The 22,841-nt window shown below is 41.0% G+C and overlaps 1 protein-coding gene across 1 annotated transcript in view; it reads left to right on the forward strand.

Moving 5' to 3' along the window:
* Positions 1-22,841, forward strand: part of XRRA1 (X-ray radiation resistance associated 1) — a 63,917-nt gene that overhangs the window by 31,086 nt on the left and 9,990 nt on the right. The window contains 4 exon segments of the mRNA XM_058545606.1: positions 862-990; positions 1,678-1,886; positions 12,842-12,882; positions 16,074-16,199. Of these exon segments, the coding sequence (XP_058401589.1) occupies positions 862-990; positions 1,678-1,886; positions 12,842-12,882; positions 16,074-16,199 (505 nt within the window).

Raw genomic sequence — 22,841 nt, forward strand, 5'->3', positions numbered from 1 at the left:
TCCTACACTCATGTATGCATGTGTGTGGTTTATATGTGTGTATATGTATTTGTGACTGGATGTCCATGTATTTATTTGGGTATATGGAAGGGATAGAATTGGTGGGAGGAATAAAAACATGATTTGAGTCATCTGCCTTTGTGTACTTAAGAAGACTTACCTAGGCATCATCTACCTGGGGATACAAATGAGGTCACATTAATGTATCTAAAATGCCACCACTTCCTTCCTGCCCCACCTGTGTGATTCAGGACCTCAACCTGTTAAATTCTACTCTTGGGTGTTTCTGGGAGTCTGCAGAGAGTTTGAGTTTAAAAAGAGACTTCTCATCTCCTTACTGATGTGTGCATCTTATGAAGTCGCTTTAGAGGAGGGCCTCCCTGTGGCCAGCCTGCCTTAGCCCACTCAGTGGCAAAGCTGTGCTCCATGCCAAGGGAGTTGTCTTTGGGTGCTCTCAGGGTTACCAATCCTTGGGGTGACGCAACATACCCAGGAATCTGCCCTGACCCAAAATTATGCAGTGTTCTCCCTGCAGAGTGTTTTCCCCCAACTTGGTCATGCCTCGTTCACTCTGGTATTTCCCATGAGCTCTGCTTGTTCCCCCCCCATCCTGCTCCAACCTGGTCTCACTGAGTCCATCAGCAAATGTGTACAACCTTTCTCCATACAGAAGACTAGGAAGGGGTCAGTTGGGGAGGGAGTTACACTTTCTGGTCCCTCTCTGCAGGGACCTCTCTTGGGCACTAGAGAAGTTCCCAAGCTGGTTAGGCCTCTTGATCGATTCCCTATCCTTCATTTCTTCCTGGGAGAGTGGATCTGTCTCCTGTCCTTGCTCATTATCCAAGATCTTTGCATTCACAGGGAGGCATCTGTAACATCACTGACAAGAAAGAGGTATATCCTGAGGTTCCCAGCGCTGGAGACACTGATGCTGGATGACAATGAACTCTCCAGCCCCAACTGCTTTGCCAGCCTGGCTGGGCTCCGGAGGTAAGGCCACAGCCTCTCTCTGCAGGGCCCTCTGTAACTCCCAGTCTTGCTCACACCCTGACTGCTGCTCTAGAAGCCAAAAGGCCTCGGTTTAAATCCCAGCTCCACCACTTATCTCTGCTGTGTGGCCGTGGGTAGGTCATTTCTCCCCTCTGAGCTTGAGCTCAGCCATGCAAGTGGGGCATCAGTAAGGACATTTCTGGTCATATAACTGGATTAGAAGTGGCAAAGAGAAGGGAGAGTAGGAAGAGATATTACTGGGCACAGGATCCTGACACTAAGAGAGGAGACAGGAAGAAAAAGAATCAGAATCAGAAGATAAGTTTAACTGCTGAGTTCTACCTCTTTGGTTGAAGTAATGAAAATGCTGGCATTTAAATGGTTAAACTTTAGATCCCTAGGAAATTTACTTTGGATTCAGCTACCATTTACTGACCACTACTTTGTGCCAGGCCATTTACATTTTCTCATTTAATCTTCACAGCAACCTTGAACGGTTGATAAATATTATCCTCATTTTACAGATAGGGATATTGAGGACCAGAGAGAGTAAGTCACTGGTTCAAGGTCACACAAGAGGAGTAAGTGTTCAAGCATGACTCCATGTTCTTTCCCTAAAGTTGCTTGGTAAATGTCCGTGAGATGTCATTACTGCTGTGATTCTGTATTCACTTTCCTTAATTGAAGACTGAAGAAGTTAAGCCTGGACCAAAACAAGATTTTCCGGATCCCGTACCTACAGCAGGTTCAGCTCCGAGATGGGTCAGGGGACTGGGTTGGAGGCAGGGGGAGTCCCCGGAAAACCATGCTGCAGCCCAAGTCTTGGATGTTTGAGGCCTCAGAGGAGCAACCGGATTATACTGTACTGCCCATGAAAAAGGATGTTGACCGGACAGGTGAGTGACACCCCTTGTTCCAGAGACTCTGGCCCCCATGGTGGGAATAAGCTTCTGAGAGTTTATTTTGAAAGTCGGTGGTTCCCTGGGAAGCTGCTGTACTTAAGCTGTTGGGCCTGGGGAGGTGGTGGTCTCACATGAATTATTTCAATGACTTCCTAACTAGTTCTCAGTTAAGATGCTTTTAAAATCTAATTAAAAGTAGATTTTTGTTTTTAATCTCAAATAACAAGATACTCAGAAGTAAGGCTTTCCAGAGATGGTTAATTCCGGGGTGCATTGATGTTCTCAAGGGACTCAGGTTCTTTCCATCCTCTTTTCTGCCATCCTTGGCCTGCTCGCTTGTCCTTGTAGGCTGGTTCCCATTGAGGTCTCAAGATGGCTACCATAGTGCCGAGAATCACATCCAGATGGCAACATTCAGAGGCAGAAAAAGAAAGAAATGACTCTTTTATTATAAATCAAAATCCCTTTATATATGAGTATATTTCTGGATTATATATTCTGGATTATATATTTCTGGATATTATATATTCACTGATCTAGATATCTGTTACTGGGCCAATACCACACGGGTCTCTTTTTTTTTAACATTTATTTTAAATTGACGAATGACTAACATAGAGTAAAATATAGAAATCTTGTATAGAGCTTGAATTTTTACATATACACTCCTTTAACCACCACCCATATTACAATATAGAACATTTCCAGTGTCCCGTGTGGTACCCTCCCAGTCAGTGCATCCTCCGAGAATAGTCACCATTCTGACTTCTTTTACCATAGATGAGTTTTGCCTTATTTGAAATTCGCATATGGAATCATACAGCATGTGCTCTTTTGTGTCTGATTTATTTCACTCAGCATTATGTCTGTGAGATTCATTCATGTTGTTGCATATATGAGTAGTTTACTCTTTTTCACTTCTCTTATTTATTCCATTTATACCATAATTTATTTACCCTTTTTACTCTTGATAGACATTTGGTTATTTCTAGTTTGGGCTATTATGGATAAGGCTACCATGAACATTTTTTAAAATCTTTTGGTGGACTTAAGTACTCATTTCTATTGGGCATATACCCAAGAGTGGAATCACTGGGTCATAGAATATGAAGGTATGTTTAGCATTAAGTAGATACTGCAAAATAGTTTTCCAATGTGGTTGTACCAATTTTCATTCCCATATTAATGTAAGAGATTTCTAGTTACTCCATATCCTGACAAATGCTTGGTAATGGCAGTTTTTTTAATTTTGCTTATTTTTGTAGGTGTGTAGTGGTATCTCATTGTGGTTTTAATTTGCATTTCTCAAGTGACTAATGATGTTGAGTACCTTTTCATATGTTTGTTGGTCACTTTGATATTTTCTTTTGGAAGTACCTATTCAAGTCTTTTGCCTATATTTAAATTGGGTTACATTCTTATTGATTTGTTTGAGTTCTTTATATATCCTGGATACAAGTCCTTTGTAGATCTGTATTTTACAAAAAATCTTTTCCCAGTATGTGGCCTGCTTTTTCATATTCTTAATGGTGAATTTTGATGAACAGAAGTTCTTAATTTTAATGAAGTTCAATTCATCAATCTTTGATGGTTAGTACTTTTTATTTCCTGTTTAAGAATTTTTTGCCTTTCTCAAGCCATGAATATGTTTTCCTATATTTTCTTCTAGAAGCTTGATTCTTTTAGTTTTTACACTTTGGACTATGATCTGTCTAGAATTAATTTTTGTGTGTGATGTGAAGTAGAGTCAAAGTTTACTTTTTTTATATGAATATCTAATTGACCCGGCACCATTTGTTGAAAAGACTATATCCTTTTCCCCACTGAGTTGTAGGGGAGGCATTGTGGTAAGGCAGGTGACAGTGTATGTGTCTAAAATACTATAGCTTGATAACAAGTTTTTTTTTTTTTTTTTAATTTTTTGTTTATTGCAGTAACATTGGTTTATAACGTAAAAATTTCAGGTGTACATCATTGTACTTCTATTTCTGCATAGATTACATCATGTTCACCACCAAAATACTAATTACAACCCATCACCACACACATGTACCGAATTATCCCTTTCACCCTCCTCCCTCCCCCCTTCCCCTCTGGTAACCACCAATCCAATCTCTGTCCCTATGTGTTTGTTTATTGTTGTTATTATCTACTACTTAATGAAGGAAATCATGCGGTATTTGACCTTCTCTCTCTGACTTATTTCACTTTTCATTATATCCTCAATGTCCATCCATGATGTCACGAATGGCTGGATTTCATCGTTTCTTATGGCTGAGTAGTATTCCATTGTGTATATATACCACAGCTTCTTTATCCATTCGTCCCTTGATGGGCACTTAGGTTGCTTCCAAGTCTTGGCTATTGTGAATAACGCTGCAATGAACACATGGGTGCATGTACCTTTACAAATTGGTGTTTTCAAGTTCTTTGGATAAATACCCAGCAGTGGGATGGCTGGATCATATGGTAGTTCTATCCTTGATTTTTTGAGGAATCTCCATACTGTTTTCCATAGTGGCTGCACCAGTTTGCACTCCCACCAGCAGTGTATGAGAGTTCCCTTCTCTCCACATCCTCTCCAACACATGTTGTTTCCTGTCTTGTTAATTATAGCCATTCTGACGGGCGTGAGGTGATATCTCATTGTAGTTTTGATTTGCATTTCCCTGATAGTTAATGATTTTGAACATCTTTTCATGTGTCTGTTGGCCATCTGTATATCTTCTTTGGAGAAATGTCTGTTCAGGTCCTTTGCCCATTTTTTAATGGGGTTGGTAGTTTTTTTGTTGGTAAGATGCATGAGTTCTTTATATATTTTGGAGATTAAGCCCTTATCAGAAGTATGGTTTGCAAATATCTTCTCCCAATTGTTAGGTTGTCTTTTCGTTTTGTTGATGGTTTCCTTTGCTGTGCAGAAGCTTTTTAGTTTGATGTAGTCCCATTTGTTTATTTTTTCTATTGTTTCTCTTGCCCGGTCAGACGTGGTGTTTGAGAAGATGTTGCTAAGACCGATGTCGAAGAGCGTACTGCCTATGTTTTCTTCTAGAAGTTTCACAGTTTCAGGTCTTACATTCAAGTCTTTAATCCATTTGGAGTTAATTTTTGTGTATGGTGTAAGGTAAGGGTCTACTTTCATTTTTTTGCATATGGCTATCCAGTTTTCCCAACACCATTTGTTGAAGAGACTTTCTTTTCCCCATTGTATGTTCTTGGCTCCTTTGTCAAAGATTAGCTGTCCATAGATGTGTGGGTTTATTTCTGGGCTTTCGATTCTATTCCATTGATCTGTGTGTCTGTTTTTGTGCCAGTACCATGCTGTTTTGGTTCCTACAGCTTTGTAGTATATTTTGAAATCAGGGAGTGTGATACCTCCAGCTTTGTTCTTTTTTCTCAGGATTCCTTTAGCTATTCGGGGTCTTTTGTTGTTCCATATAAATTTTAGGATTCTTTGTTCTATTTCTGTGAAAAATGTTGTTGGAACTTTGATAGGGATTGCATTGAATCTATAGATGGCTTTAGGAAGTATGGACATCTTAACTATGTTAATTCTTCCAATCCAAGAGCACGGAATATCTTTCCATTTCTTTGTGTCTTCTTCAATTTCTTTCAGAAATGTTTTATAGTTTTCGGTGTACAGATCTTTCACCTCTTTGGTTAAGTTTATTCCTAGGTATTTTATTCTTTTTGTTGCAATCGTAAATGGGATGGTATTCTTAATTTCTCTTTCTGCTACTTCGTTGTTAGTGTACAGAAATGCAACTGATTTTTGTACGTTGATTTTGTATCCTGCAACTTTACCATATTCGTTTATTACTTCTAAAAGTTTTCTGGTGGATTCTTTAGGGTTTTCTATATATCAAATCATGTCATCTGCAAATAGTGAGAGTTTCACTTCTTCCTTTCCAATTTGGATCCCTTTTATTTCTTTCTCTTGCCTGATTGCTCTGGCTAGGACTTCCAGTACTATGTTAAATAGGAGTGGTGACAGTGGGCATCCTTGTCTGGTTCCTGTTCTTAGAGGGATGGCTTTCAGTTTTTCACCATTGAGGATGATATTAGCTGTGGGTTTCTCATATATGGTCTTTATTATGTTGAGGTACTTTCCTTCTATACCAATTTTATTCAGAGTTTTTATCATAAATGGATGCTGTATCTTGTCAAATGCTTTCTCTGCATCTATTGAGATGATCATGTGATTTTTATTCTTCATTTTATTAATGTGGTGTATTACGTTGATTGATTTGCGAATGTTAAACCATCCCTGCATCCCTGGAATAAATCCCACTTGATCGTGATGTATAATCTTTTTAACGTATTGTTGTATGAGATTTGCTAGTATTTTATTGAGGATTTTTGCATCGATGTTCATCAGTGATATTGGCCTGTAATTTTCTTTTTTTTGTGTTGTCCTTGTCTGGTTTTGGTATCAGGGTAATGTCAGCTTCGTAGAATGAGTTAGGGAGCTTCCCCCCCTCCTCAATTTTTTGGAAGAGTTTGAGAAGGATAGGTATTAAGTCTTCTTTGAATGTTTGGTAGAATTCACCAAGTTTTGATAACTTATAGTGAAGTTCTCCAGCTATGTTGTCGTTCTTCAAAATCGCTATAGCTATTATAAGGCCTTTGTATTTGCATATAAATTTTAGAATCAGCTTGTCGATTTCCACACAAAATCCTGCTGGAATTTTGATTGGAATTGCATTGAACCTATAGACCAATTTGGAGAGAATTAACATCTTTACAATATTGAGTTTTCTAATTAATTAAAATAATATATCCCACCATTTTTTAGGTCTTTTAGAATTCTTCTCAACAATGCTTTGAGTCTTCAATGGAGAGATCATGACTATCTTTCATTAGATTTATTCCTAGGTATTTGGTCTTTTTTATGCTATTGTCAATGGTATTGCTTTTTTATATTTCATTCCCACTTGTTTGTTGCTAGTACATAGAAATATTGAACTTGTATCCAGTAACTTTTCTAAATTCACTTATTATTTTTAATCATTTGCAAGTTCTTTTGGATTATCTACGTTCATGATCATGACATCTATAAATGATGAGCATTTTATCTCTTCTTTTCCAATCTACACTTAATCTTATACCTTTTTCTTTCTTTATTTTGCTGGCTATGTTGAATAGACGTGGTGACAGTGGACATTCTTGTGCTATTCCCAACCTCAGGGGGAAGGTGTTCAGTATTTCAAAATTATAAGTTAGATGTATATATTTTTGTAGATGCCGTTTATGAGATTAAAGAAATCTCCTTGTATTCCTGGTTTGCTGAGAGTTCTGTTACGAATGGGTATTGAATTTTTTAAGATGCTTTTTCTGCGTCTATTGAAATGATAATGTGATTTCTCTTTTTTATCTATTAATATGGTTAGTTACATTGATTTTAGCCTTGAATTTCCAGGATAAACCCCACTTGGTCATGGTGTATATCACTGGATTTAACTTGCTGATATTTTGTCAAGGATTTTTACATCTATGTTCAGGAAATATGTGGGTATGTTATTTTCCTTTGTTACCATGTTCTTGTTAGGATTTACAATCAAGGTTATGTTTGCCTCATAAAATGAGTTTGGAAGTGTTCACTCTTTCTGTTTTCTGGGACAGTTTCTAGAAGGTTGATATTATTCCTTTCTTAAATTTTGGAGGAATTTACCATGAAGCCATCTGAGCCTGGAGTTTTCTTTGTGGGAAGAGGTTGGAATTATTAAAATGTAGAAGCTTGGAGGAGAAGCCACTTGTAAGTTAGAGCTGAAAGGTAGACCTCTGAGGAGGAGATGCTACTCGGCTGCTGGTATCTCTGAGCTCAGGCGGGCCTCGTGGAGCTGAGACCCAGATCTCTGAGGAGAGAATACTGGCCAGCTGGTGCTCGTACCTATGGAGGAGTAAAACTAAGCTAGTTTACAAAGTTTGGAAAATGCACACTGGATTCAGCTGCTGCTGGGGAAGGACTTGCTGAAGCTGGGGTGAAGGAACGTTGCTCCGGTGACGTTTGCGGGAATCGCAAGCCGACAGGAGGAAGCAAGCCCCTTCCTCCTCCAGCTTTGCAGTCTCCCTCGAGCAGCACCCCCCACTGTCGGGGTCTAACAGGAGACCAGCTGGCAAAGCGAAACATGGTTTTCAGAGCCCCAGCTCCAGCATCCCAAAGCAGAATAGAGAAGGGTAGGTGTGGAAGTAAAAAATAATGGCTTAGTAATTGGCACAATTATGTTATTCAGATCTTTCCTAAGATTATTTTTGTGTCTACTTGGTTTGTTAACTTAAGAAACACCTATATTAAAGTCTCTCACCACTGTTGTGGATTTGTCAGTATCTCCTTGCATTTCTGGCAGTTTTTACTATTAAATTGGTTCAGTTCCCTGTTATTGGGTTCATGACTATTATCTTGGTAGAATGTGTCTTTTAGTCACTGTAAAACCCTCCACTTTATCTTATTCATACTTTTGGCCTTGGCCTGGGCCTCCGTTTTGTTTGATATGAATATTTATTTTAGGATATCTCAAAAACAATATAACCCTTATATTTGTCCCAGTATGGGTCTTTTTCTTTTAACAGAAGAATTTAGCTCACTCACATTGTGATTATTGATACATTTTGACTTATTTCTACCATCAGTAGTTTATGTTTTCTATTTACCATGCTTTCTTTTCTTTTGTGCCTTTTTGTGAGCACCCGTTGAGTTTTCCCTCAATTCCAGTTTTTCCTCCAGTTGTTAAAGTTATACATCTCATGTCTATTTCTAATGATTACCCTAAAACTTTTAATCCACATATTTAAACTCACCTTTGTCTATCCATACCTAGAATCAACCAAATCCAACCTTTCCTCTTGAACAGGAAAAAAATCTTGATATGTGTTTACCTACTCCACCCCACCCCCCTCACTTCCCATAATGTAATAAACCCTGATAATAATTTGAGTTGGTTTTAGTTTTATAAATTATGCATTAACAATTTTTTACACGGAGATTGAACTGTTAGTCTTTGCTTGCCACAGCTGCTCGTAACTCAGATCTTCATCCTTCTTAGATTCCTTATTATGTGTGTGTATATATAACTTAGGAGCAGAGAGTTGAGCTCCTAACACAACTCAGGTCATGGCACAGGGTAAGTGTTAGTTTGTGCAAAGCTCCTCTTGCCCTATTTTATTTTTTCTGCTTCATCCTTAATCCTTACTCCTATTTCCCATGTTCATATAAATATCTCCTCTTGTGCTGGATATATTTTCCTGGATACATGTATGTATTTTTGTAAAATATATGTTATTTTTTATGTAATGTGTTTGTAATTTATATCATTGTAATATGCTGTTGAACTCATTCTGCTACTTAATTTTTTTCACTCAACTCTGTTTCAAGATTTTTCCATGTTGTTGTATGCCCATCTAGTTCCTTGCTTTTAATTAATGCATAATATTCCACACTATGCTCTATCCATATTTGATTCATCTGTTCCCTTGCTGACGGACGCCTAGGTTGCCTACAACTCTCTATTACTGCAAATAGTGCTACAGTGAACAACCTAGTGTATGTCTCTTGCATATACCCCTGTGCCAGTGTTTTTCTGGAATATTTACCTAGGAGTGGGAATGATGGATGACAGAGTGTCTATATACATAGTTTAAATAAGTGCCACCTGATCATTCTTCAAAATGGTAGGTCTAGTGGACACTCACACTAGTAGTACATTAGGGTTCCTGTTTCCCTTGCCAACACTTGGTATTAACCAATTTTCTGAGTTTCTAAGTTTTGTTATTCTGGTGGGGGTAAAGTGGTATTTCATTTAATTTGCATTTTTCTAATTAGTGGTGGTATTAAGCATTCCTTCGTTTTTCTTAGCCATTTGGTTTTCAACTTCTATGAATTGCCATTTCATATCCCTTGACAGTTTTAATGTTTTAAATATCTTTTATTCTGTCATCATCTGCCTATTCACTTTATCTATAGTGATATAGATCACATTTTGAAGAGAAATTCTTAATTTTTTGTGTGTGTGTGTGAGGAAGATCAGCTCTTTGCTAACATCTGCCAATCCTCCTCTTTTTTTGCTGAGGAAGACTGGCCCTGTGCTAACATCCATGCCCATCTTCCTCCACTTTATATGGGACGCCGTCACAACATGGCTTGCCAAGCGGTGCGTTGGTGTGCTCCTGGGATCCGAACCGGCAAACCCCCGGCCACCGCAGCTGAGCGTGTGCACTTAACCACTTGCGCCACCGGGCTGACCCTGAGAAATTCTTAATTTTGATTTAGCCAAATGTATTAGTTTTCTAGGGCTGCCATAAAAAAACCCCACAAACTGAGTGGCTTAAAAAACAGAATTTGGGGCCGGCCCGGTGGCGCAAGCGGTTAAGTGTGCGCGCTCCGCTGTGGCGGCCCGGGGTTCGCTGGTTCGGATCCCGGGCGCGCACCGACGCACTGCTTGGCAAGCCATGCTGTGGCGGCGTCCCATATAAAGTGGAGGAAGATGGGCACAGATGTTAGCCCAGGGCCGTCTTCCTCAGCAAAAAAAGAGGAGGATTGGCGGATGTTAGCACAGGGCTGATCTCCTCACAAAAAAAAAAAAAAAAAAAAAAAAAAACAGAATTTATTTTCTCGCAGTTCTGGAGGCTAGAAGTCCAAGATCAAGGTGTTGGCAGGTTTAGTTTCTTCAGAGGCCTCTCCCCTTGGCTTACAGATGGCCACCTTCTTGCTGTGTCCTCACATGGTCACCCCTCTGTCTGTGTGGTCTGTGTCCTAATATCCTCTTATAAGAATACCATTCACTTTGGATTAGGGCACATCCTAATGACCTCTTTAAAAACCCTATTTCCAAATACTGTCACATTCTGAGGTACTGGGGGTTAGGACTTCAACATAAGAATTGAGGGGGGAGGGGACACAATTCAGCCCATAACACCAAATCTATCCAATTTTACCATATGCTTTATGCTTTTGGGTTCTTATTTAAGAAGTATCTCCCTTTCTCACAGTCACAAAGATAGTTTCCTATTTTGTGTTGCTTTTCATTTTGCTGTTCGAATGATTCTTTCAAAAAAGGTTTACATATGGTAGATTTTCTGAGTCCCTAAAATATCCAAAATTACTTTTATTTTGTTATCATACTTGAATGTTAGTTTGGTTGAATAGAGAATTCTAGCCTTAAAATAATTTTCCCTTAAAACTTTGAAGATATTACTCCATTGCCCTCTAGATGTATTGTTGCCAAAGAAAAGTCTGATGCCAATCTGATTCTCCTTTCTTTGTAGGAAACCTATTTTTGCTCTCTGGAGTCTCCTAGGATTTCCCTTTTATCCTTTGAAAATTTTACTAAGATGCATCTACGTGTGCAGCTCTCTTGTGTTTATCCTGCTAGGTACTTTAAGGGTTCTTTCAATCAAAAATGTGTGGTTTCCTTCATCTTGGAGAAATTTTCTTTATTTTCCTCTTTCCATTCTCTTTGTAGTCTCCATCTGAAATTCCGTCAGCTGCTGAAAGTTTTGGATCTCTCTTCTATTCCTTTATTCTGTTATACTTTATATTTCTTTGCCATTTTGCACTGCATTCTGAACAAGTCTCTCAGCTCAGTCTTCCATTTTATGAATTAGCTCTTTAACTGGGTCTGTTCTTCTCTCCAGCACATTTAAGTGTTTTATTTGATTATCATATTTTAAAATTACCAAATTGTTAATAGCTTCTCTTACATAATAATGTGCTTTTGTTTTATGAATGAAATAGCCTTTTGAATTCCTCAGAGGATACTAACAGTTCTATTTTAAAGTTTTTATTCTTTTTGTTAAATAAACTCTATTGTGGTTTTTTTTCAGATACTAGTTCTTCTGTCTGTTATATTTCATGCCTGTTTTTCATAGTGTTAATTTTCCTCAAATATTGGGAGATTCTTGATTGTCCATCTTTTTGTTGAACATGACCCAATCAGAACCTTAGGATGCAGATTCTGATTTCTGGGGCTGCTTCCTGAGATTGTGGGGAGGGGCAGGACATGGGTTCAGGCCGAGTGTACTGCAGCTCATCTCTCCCCATGTGGGGCCTCTCTGTCTCTCCATGGGGTCACTGCTTAGCACCCAGACTTGCAATCATGGCCCATCCTCCTGCTAACTCTTACTTTGTTCCTTGCACAAATCTTTCCCAAGCCCCTTTCCAGACCCTTGTCATAGAAGTTATTTATGCCATGTGGTGTTCCACCCTTATTATTTTTACTTCATTTTCATGTGACCTTTCTCAGTATGATAGCATTAACATGTGTACAGGGTCCTGTTAGCCAGGGTAAAGGTGAGTGGTGCCTGCACAAGATCCAGTCCCAGCAGATGCTTTGCTTTATTAGGTTGAACTCATCTGTTTATTGGCTCATCTCATTCTGATGGTCCCAAGAATTAAATCACTCTGCAGCCTCTTCCTTACTACCACGCTGCTGGTTTTTCTTAGTATCTCTCCTGAATTCGCTGTCTTAACACATTCTATTTCTACTAATACAACAAGTAGTATTTTCAGATCCTCTGACAGAATATGTTTTATATCCATTTCTCTCTTCTAAGACAGTTGGTTTGCCTTCTGATCAATACTGACTGCCCACTAGTTCTGAGGCTAGAAAGAGCTGGCCTATTGCAAAATTAGAAAAAAGGTCAGTGTGGCTGAAATAGAGTGAGTGAGGGGCAGGGCAGCATGAGATAAAATTGGAGAAGTAGGCAGGAGCCAGATCAGGCAGGATCTCAGAGGCCTGGCCGAGGAGTTTGGATTTTATTCTGAGTGCAAAGGGCTTATTACCTGACAGATGACACAGCCAGCTCCCCTTCCCAGTTAGCAGTGGAGCTGAGGATCAATGAGGACCCCTCTGGGAGGCACTGTGCTGTACACAGTGGGTGGCAGACTCAGACCCTGGCCTCTATGGGGATCAGTCCATGCTCTCATCAACCTTCGTTCTGTTTCTCTTTGGTTTCAGAGGTTATATTCTCATCTTACCCTGGATTTTCAACCTCAGAGGTAGGAACTGCCTATTTTATATTTGTATCTTTGAGTTAGAACATTAATGTTAATAAATAAAAATAAGCTAATGGAGCCATGAGAGGCATTTATATATATTATACTGAAGAAACCCATTCATTGAACAAATACTTACTGAGTATTTACCGTGTGCCTGGCCCCGTGCTGGCCTATGGAGATGCAGGAGTGTACCAGACAGACAGGTCCCTGACCTCGCACAGCCCACAGACTAGCTTTCCTTGTTCTCGGATGCTGTTCAGTAGTAATGGTTGCTGCCTTAACTGATCCAGCTGGCGTTGAAGTGAGACTGCCACCAGGATGATGCCCAGCAGATCCCTAACAAGAGCTCCCAAAAGTGAGTGATCCTTGCCAAATACACCACCATTGGGGTCTAATTCTTGGTGTCACAGGCTTAGATAGTTGATTTTTGTCAGCACAGAAAATTGGTTTTTCTCTCAAGGTAGACACTCACTAGGCAAGCTTACAAAGACTGATGCACTAACCTAAATACTGATTTATTCATTTACATTAAGTACAACATTTAGCCAACCTGCACCCTTGAGAGGCAGCTCAGTACAACCCTTCCCCACAGATACAACTGGGTGAGAAATTATATCAGTTAACTATTGCTGCATAACAAACCAACCCGACAGTTACTGACCTCAAACAACAGCAATTTATTATTTCTCACAGTTATTTGGGTTGGTTAAATGGTTCTACTGGTTTTGCCATGGCTCACTGCTGGCTAGTTGCCATGCAATGGGGCTGGGCTCGTGGACAGCTGGCATGGCTTGGCATCTCTATGTGGTTTTTTCATCCTGGACTTCTTTACAGCATGGTGGCATCAGGGTTCCAAGAGAGCAAGGGCAAATTGCAAGGCTCTGAAATTCAAGCAATGGCTCTTCGGCCACATTCTATTAGTCAAAGCAAGTCATAACGCCAGTATGATACTGCAGTGTGGTCCTGACGCTAGCCACCCGGAGTTAGCACAGATCCCTTAAGTTAAGGGCACAGTCCCCAAGACTGCCCTCACTTCAGATACCAGCTGCAAGTTTAGGGGTCCCCGGGCCACTTGCACTTGTGACCAACTGGCTATAAATTCTGGAGTTCCTACGACTCCTTCAGGTTCAATAATTTGCTAGAATGCCTCACAGAACTCAGGAAAGTGCTATACTTACGATTACAGTTTTACTATAAAGAGTACAAATCAGGACCAGCCAACTGAAAAGACACATAATCTGAGGAGTGAGAGGGTCACCAGTGCAGAGCTTCTGTGCCCTTTCCCCATGGAATCAGTGTGTATCACCCTCCCAGCACATCTGCAGTGTTCACCAAGCAGGAAGCTCACCTGAACCTCAGTGTCCAGAGCTTTTATTGGGCTTTCATTACATAGGCATGATTGATTAAGTCATTGGCCACATGATTGAACTCAGTCTCTAGCCCTCCTCCCCTTCTCAGAGGTCAGACTGGCTCAAAGCCCCAACCCTCTAATCACATGGTTGTCTTTCTGGCCTGGCCAGCCCCCATCCTGAGTCATCTCATTAGGGTAAACTCAGATGTGATCCAAGAGGTCATGAATAACAAAGACATTCCTATCACTCAGGAAATTCCAAGGGTTTTAGAAGCCCCATGCCAAGAACCCAGGACAAAGACCAGACAAATTCTTTTTTATACAACAGCCAGTCTAGGTTCAAGGTGGGAGAGATATAGACTCCACCTCTGGATGGGAGGAGCAGCAAGGTCACACTGCAAAAGGGCATGCATATGGGATGGAGGGCCTCGTGGCCATTAAACGGTCTACCACGGAAGTCAAAGATAATTGGTAGGTTGCTCAGTGCTCAGCTCCCAGCTGTCTGGCATGTGAGAATGTAGAGAGTGAGTTGGATGGTTGAGACTTCTCGTGGCCTCTCTCTATAAAAGTCAGATGCATCCCCCTGTAAAGACAGAGCCCTCTCTGCCCCCAACAGGGCAGTCATGCCCTCTGGTCAAGACACTCATGCTCCTGGACAGTACTAGATACCCCTGAGCCTGACTCTCTGGATTTTTCTGTTCTGTGCTCCAGTCTGACTTGCCCCTTTCAGCTCACTTAGCCTTGCTGCGGTAGAGAATTGCACAGTTGAGGAGACTGCCTTACCAGACTGCCACCACATTCCACTCCGGCCTCTTGGAGATTGCATTCAGATCTCCTAGAGAGGAGAGTCCTCTAAGTTCCCAAGCACCATCACTGGTTTTTGTTTTACTCTCACCCATGACTGACCTGTCCCACTTGTGTGGCTTTACAAGTTAGACCCTAGAAGGATACAAAATACTTGGCCCAAAGTAGGTGTTCCACAAATGTTCATTGAATGAACAAGTGAAATTTAAGTGACTTGCTTAAGATTACACAGCAATTAACGGAGCTTGGAACAGAATCTAGTTCATCTGAACCCAATCATTAGCCCAACGTATACCCTCTAATTTCCTTTCGTCTCATCTAACTCAAGGAATCAGTGAGTTAACTGACTTAGGCATGGTTAATCCAGCAATTTCCATTTTCTAGTTGATCAAACATGTTGACCCTGAGTCAAGCTGGGTTGTTCTGAGAGACTATGACCCTGCAAGTGACCCAGAGGCACCATACCACATTCAGGCCCCAAGGCCTGCCTGAAGTCATTTAGGACTTAGCTGTTGTTTCATCCTGGAATGAAGAGCCTCCACTGAAGGATGTGAGCTAGCCCATTAAACCAGGTGTTCAAGCTCATGTCACTCCTACTCTCCGTCTCCCCACTAGGAAAAGTCCCCTTAACAATGCAAGCACCTACCCCTTTACCTTCTGGAGAAATTTTACCCCAACTATGTAGAAGGGGGCCAGTTCAGGATAAGTTCCTGTAGGACAGAGAGTAGAAGGTGGGGGCAAAGAACCTCTGATGTCTACACCACTGCTATGTTATCCTTTGGCCTCAGAGAACTTGAAACTGGAACTTTGGATGCCAAAGAATTAGCTTACCGTGTGACCTGAGAGAACTTGGAGACAGAACTCTGGTCCCTTGGTGACATCTCCCTTTATGACCCTAAATGTCTCTTTTGGCCAAGCCTCTCTAGAATGGTCATTCTTTCTACCACACTCCACAGGAAGGGTCTATTGGCCCTTGGCAGCATTCAACTTCTTTATCATCAAGGCACTTTGACTTTGACTTTTTTTTCCTTCTAAGACAACCAAGGTATGTGCACTTCCTCCCATATTCGAGATTCTTCCCGTGAAGTCACTGAAGGCCAGGAACCAGACGCTAGCCCCGCCCTTCCCAGAGCTGAGGTACCTTAGCCTGGCCTACAACAAGGTGACTCTGCTTCTCTACCTATTTCTTCAGGGGCACAGGTGAGAGGGTGGGATACCACCTGCTCTGGCCTAAAGGCCAGCCCTCTGATTCCCTGCATTAGAGGTATGCGGGCTCAGGAATTCTCAGGGTGGGGGAAGTAGAGGGAGTGCAGGCCGAGGCAGGAGTCCATGCACTCAGTCACAGATACTTATTTAGCACTTACCATGTGCCGGGTTCTGTGCTAGGCACTGAGTATACAGCTGTGCAAAGAAAGATTTGGCCTCTGCCCTTGTGGAGCTCATCGCCTGTAGGGAAGGCTGATACTGGACAAATAATCACAATATAAGCATGCTTAGTGTTATGAAAAAATTCACAGTGCTATGAAGTGTATGACAGGGGAGTCTAATCTAATATTTGGGATCAGGGAATGTTCTCGGGAGAGTGTTGTTTAAGCCGAGATCTGAATGAGTCTAGTGAGGTGAAATGTAAGGGTAGAGTGAAGTGAGACATGTTCTAGCCGAAGGGAACAGCAGATGTAAAGTCCATAGGACAGATTTAACGTGTTTTTCCTTAACATGTTCTATTTTAACGTATTTTTCCAACATCCATGTCCTGTTTGACTTCTTGTAAACCCCTCTAATTGAGCCCTACTCAAGTCTGAAATGCAGGCAACTTTTAAGGTATTCTGCTTACATTCCTTCTAAGGCAAGCAGTTGGTACAGCTAAACTCTCCAAGTGTTTTCTTCTAAGAGTTTTATAGTGTTAGCTCTGATATTTAGGTCTTTGATCCATTTTGAGTTAAAATTTATATATGGTGTGAGACAGGGGTTCAACCTCCATCTTTTGTATGTGGATATCCAGTTTTCTCAACACCATTTATTGAAAAGACTATTCTTTCTCCATTGAGTAGTCTTCTAACCCTTGTAGAAAGTCACTGGACCATAGATGTATTATGAGTCCCTCTTTCATTCTTGAAATTGGTAATTTGTGTCTTTTCTCTTATTTTATTGATCCAAAATAGTTAGAAGTTATTGACTTTTATTGGCTTTTTTTTTAATTAAACTAGCTGCTGGTTTCACTGGATTTCTCTATTATTTGTCTGTTTTTCATTTCATTGATTTCTGTTCATAACTTTATTTCTGTCCTTCTACTCACAATGAGTTTAATTTGCTCCTCTTTTTCTAGTTTCCTAAGTAGTATAATATTAGATTGTTGATTAGACCTTTCTTCTTTTTACTATAAGCATGTAAAACTGTAAATTTCTTCTCTAAGCACTGTTTTAGCTGCGTTCCACAAATTGTGATTTGTTTTTATTTTCCTTCAATTAAAATATTTTAAACTTGTATTGTGATTTCTTCTTTGACCCATGGGTTGTTTAGAAGTCTGAGTTGTTTAATTTCCATGTATATGGGACTCTTCTAAATGTCTTATATTTGTTGATTTCTAATTTAATTCTGTTGTGGTCAGATAACATAATCTGTAAGATCTCATTCTTCTGAAATCGATTTAAACTTGTTTTATGGTCCATCCTATAGTCTATCGTGGTGAACGTTCCATGTGCACTTAGAAAAAATGTGTCTTCCGCAGTTTTGGGGAATAGTGTTCTATAAATATCAATTAAGTTAAGGTGGCTGGGCATGTCACTCAGATCCTTTCTGTACTGTTGTTTTGTCTATTTGTTCTATCAATTATTGAGAGTGGCGTGTTAAAATTCTCAGTCATGATTGTGGATTTGTTTATTTCTCCCTTTAGTTTTGTCAGTTTTTGCTGCGTGTATTTTGAAGATCTCCTATCAAGTACATATATATTCAGAATTTTTATATCTACCTGATGTGTTCATCCTTTTATTACTATGACTGTCTTCCTTTGCCTCTAATAATGCTCCTTGATTTGATGTCTGTTTTGTCTGATTTTAATATAGATAAACAGCTTTCTTATGCTTACTATTTGCTTGGTATACCTCTTTCTATCGTTTTACTTACAACCTAATTATAGCTTTGTATTGAAAGCACATCTCTTTTAGACAGCATATAGTTGGTTCTTCCTGGGGTTCCAGAGCGTGTTTCTCAGCGTTCCTGCTCTATCCTCTTGCAACCTTCCCTTGGTTCCTACACTGAGGGTTTATCTCTACACTCTAGTTCCTCCCCAGCAATAGACTGTTTTTGCTTATTACTTAGCGCTTGCTAAGCTGGTGGTGGGGGGCCAAAGGGAGGGTCCAACCCCAGTCTTAAGCAGGCCCTGGGTTCCTGTGCCTCAAGAACGGGCCTTTCTCAGGGGTCCTACCCCTCTCCCAGCAGCAGGAGACTTGTAATGTAGTGGGCCCAGGTTGGTTTCCTGCCCTACCCCAGGAAGAACAGGTTTTAATTTTTTCTCTCCCCTAGATGCAGGGCCCTGGGCCCTCCAGGGTTTGCTGACCTTCCTCAGCAACTTAAGGCCTTTGTTCACATGGGAACAGGCTTGGCAAGGCTTCCTGCTTTTCTTGGGGTCGCAGCTGCTCTGCTTCTCCAGGCCTGCACTCCGAGGAAGGCCTTCTCCTGTCTCCCTCCCTGCATCCAGTCTCACACACACAAGTGGGTCTGAATTCCCCTGTGTCTGTGGCTCTCAGGAGTTCTTTTCTCTTACTCTACCCCACATTTGGCCTTTACCAATTTATTAACATTTTTAGCTGATTTTCTCTTAAATGCTTATGTGGCACTTGCCCTCTCTTCCTCCCACATTCTGCCACAGATGAGCCAGTGTCCATATCCCATCCCTCCTTGGAGGTGCCTGTCTTTCCTTGGATTTCTAGCCACTTGATTGCCCTGAGGCCTTAGCTCTCTATTGGACTCAAGAAGTTATGATGTTGTAGGTTATTCAGCGTTTTTCTTGTTATTAGGAGGAGAGCAGCACTCTTTCCATTTTTCTACATTCTCACTTGAGTTTTTATTTTATTTTTTTATTTTTTAATTTTTTTGTGAGGAAGATCAGCCCTGAGCTAACATCCGTGCTAATCCTCCTCTTTTTGCTGAGGAAGACCGGCTCTGAGCTAACATCTATTGCCAATCCTCCTCCATTTTTTTCCCCCAAAGCCCCAGTAGATAGTTGTATGTCATAGCTGCACATCCTTCTAGTTGCTGTATGTGGGACGCAGCTTCAGCATGGCCGGAGAAGCAGTGCGTCGGTGCGCACCCGGAATCCGAACCCGGGCTGCTAGTAGCATAGCGTGCACACTTAACCGCTAAGCCAAGGGGCCAGCCCCTCACTTGAGTTTTTAACTGTTTTTTTTTTTTTTTTGAGGAAGATTGGCTATGAGCTAACATCTGTTGCCAATCTTCCTCTTTTTCTTTTTTCTCCCCAAAGCCCCAGTACACAGTTGTATGTCGTAGTTGTAGAGTTGTAGCTCTTCTATGTGGGATGCCACCTCAGCATGGCTCAATGAGCAGTGAGTAGGTCCGTGCCCAGGATCCGAACCGGCAAACCCCGGGCCGCCGAAGCGGAATGCACGAACTTAACTGCTACGCCACTAGGCCAGCCCTTCACTTGAGTTTTCAAATGATATTTTTCCTTATGACAGTTACCACCTAACACAATATCTATCTTTATGTCTATTGTGAGTTTTCTGCTGCCAGAAGAGAGGGTTTTTGAGAGCTGGGACTTTGTTTTGCTCACAACTCTATCCTCATCATCTAGAATAGCAACTGATACGTAATAGGTGCTCAGTAAGTTTGTTAGATGAACAAATCATTTGATTTTATCAGGGAATACTCACAGCTACCTGTGTTAAATTAATATTCAGTTTATTAAAGTTACAAATTTTAAAACCAATTCTGCCTTCAAACAGAACTTATAGATCTTGAATATCCACTCAGAAATCTACTAATTTTTGTGTCAAATGTAAAATAATCACTTGTACTCAACCTTTAACTAATATTTACTTAGTTCATAGATTTGACAGATTAAGTTATATTCACCTTAACCCAATGAAATTGGGCAGAAATTTCAAGTTGTCACTGGAAGCTGAATTTATTTCCAGAGTGCATTCAACTCCCCTTAGAGGGAACAGGCTAGCCTGACGGCTAAATTCTGCTTACAGCAGCCAGAATCTTAAGCCCATATCTTTCAGCTGGGACTTAATTTCACAGAAATATGGCACCCATGCCTTGGGTATCTTTCAACTTTCTACCAATTTTAATTGTAACTTTCTTCAACTTTTTAGCTGCCTAATTCGGTTGGATGGAATTTTGCATCCAGACAAAATTAAATTCTCCATCCCCCCTACTGTTGTGACTGCTTCTTGACCGCCTGATTTGCATACGAGAGACTCTGCACCCTCTTTGACCACCATTATGTAGTTATTTATCGACACGTATTAGGCTTCTTTGAAGGTTCATCCTCCTTTCCTCCTCCAAAGTCTAGATAAGAAGGCTATCTTTTTATCTTAAAAGATAAGCCCTTTTTCTGTAAAGGTCCAGATAGTAAATATATTACTCTGTTGCAACTAGTCAACTCTGCCCTTGTAGCACAAAAGGCAACATATAAACGAATGAGCATGGCAGTGTTCTAATGAAACCTTATTAAACAGATGGGGGGCCAGATTTGGCCCACGGGCTGTATCTGCCAACCTGGTTTTTATACATCCTTTGAGCTAAAAGTGATTCTTAGATGTTTAAATAGTTGAAGAAAATCAAAAGAAGGATAATGCTTCATGACATGTTAAAATTATATGAAAATCAGATTTCAGAGTCCATAAGTAAAGTTTTGTTGGAAAAGAGCCACCACACTTCTTTGTTTGTGAATTGTCTATGGCTGCCTTTGTGCTACAACAGCAAAGTTGCTGCAGAGACTGTATGGCCTGCAAAGCCTAAAACATTTATTATCTGGCCCTTGACAGAAAGGGTTTTCCAACCCCAGGTCTAGATGATCAAATATTAGGGTCCCTCAAGGCCCACTCCTAGTCCCTTTTCTCCTCTCACTCTATACTCTCTCCCTAGGGATGGCTTCACATACACATTGGCCTATGAACAGTGACTCACAAATTTATAACTCCAATACGGACCTTTCCTCTGTACAGACCAGTGTATCTACTACCTACTTGACATCTCTACTTGGAGGTCTCAAAGGTATCTCCAAAGTACACATATCCAAAGTAAATTATTGATCTTTCCCTTCAAATTTGATGTTCTTCCATTGTTCCATATCTTAGTGAATAGCTTCATCATCCATCCAGTTACTCAAACCAAAACCTGGTTGTCATCCTTGGTATTTCTCTCTCCTTTACATCCCTCCTCCCCACCCATATCTAATCCATTACCAAGTCTTGCCAAATTAGATCCTCATATTTCTAAAAATCCATCTAATAGGTTCTCCAAGGACCAAAATCTTTAGCCAGCTTTGGTCTGGCCCCTGCTTGCATCTCTAGCCTCATTTTGCACCAAGCACCCTTTCTCTCTGCTTTTAGTCACACTAGCCTTCTTCTAGCAGGCTTTTCTCCTTGCTGTGAGGCCTGTCACACATTATTCTCTTTGCATGGAACACTTCCTCTCTGCATTAGACTAAGTAATACTAGTTGCTGCAGCAAACTTAAAAATCTCAAAGACTTAACACAATAAAAGTTTATTTCTTGCTTTTACAAAATCTGTTGTGGGTATTCCGGGTTGGCTGGTGGCCTTCCACATGATCATTCAGAGACCCAGGTCCCTTCTTCCTGTGGCTCTGTCATCCCATAGGGCCTTAAGAGTACTTTATTGGATCCTATGCATCTGGTGGATAGATGATTGAGCATAGAGGAGGATGGTAGGAGATGTAGAGGATCATGCAGGAAGTTTTGAATGGGCTATGCCTGGAAGTGGTGTTTTTCACTTGTACCCAGGATGCACTGGCTAGAACTGAGTCATATGACCACATCTAGCTGCCCGGGAGGCAAAAAGATACAGTCTAGCTGTGTGCCCAGAAAGTAGAGGAAATGTTTGTGTTAATACAGAGGTCTGTCTGCCACATACTCCATCCCTCACTGCATTGCTAATTACCTCCTACCCATCCTTCAGCTCTCAGGGACACCTTCTCTGAGCCCCCTGACTAGGTCAAATCACCCTAGTACTTCATGCGCCTCTCTTTTGTGGCACTAATCACAGTTGTAGATCTACTCTCCTGTATGTTACTGTTTCTTCAATGCTTGCTTCTCACTAGGCAGTGCTCCTTGAGGACAGGAGTTGTATCTGTCTCGCTCATTCCCAACCCAGTGGTTGGCACATGTAGGCATTCAGAAAATATTTGTTGATTGAATGAACAAAAATGAAAGAGAATGAAGAGGTAAATTGCCCACTGGGCATCTAGTGCTACCCAGTGAGGCTCCAGAGGAAGCCAAACTGAAGTCCCCTCCGCCTCCCAGCCCTCAGACCTTAGGGTCTTCTGTGGGTCCTGAATCTCACCCAACACCTTTCAGTGTGTCCAGGCATCTGAAAGGCCATGGCCCCACTCCTGGCTCCTCTGATACTGATGGCTCTGATACTGTTCCGTTGCTAATAGACAACACTCCCCAGATGGTCCGGCCCCTCTGCTCAACAAGGATTGTGTATTTTTTGCCCTTCAGAGGCTGGCCTCACAGGGATGGAGTGGTCTCTGGGCCCCAGACAGCTACAAGGTCTCCCTTACCATTGGCTCTGCTTATCCCTTAGATGAGTGGGT

Source organism: Diceros bicornis, chromosome 7, assembly GCF_020826845.1.
Source record: "Diceros bicornis minor isolate mBicDic1 chromosome 7, mDicBic1.mat.cur, whole genome shotgun sequence".
Taxonomy (NCBI): domain Eukaryota; kingdom Metazoa; phylum Chordata; class Mammalia; order Perissodactyla; family Rhinocerotidae; genus Diceros; species Diceros bicornis.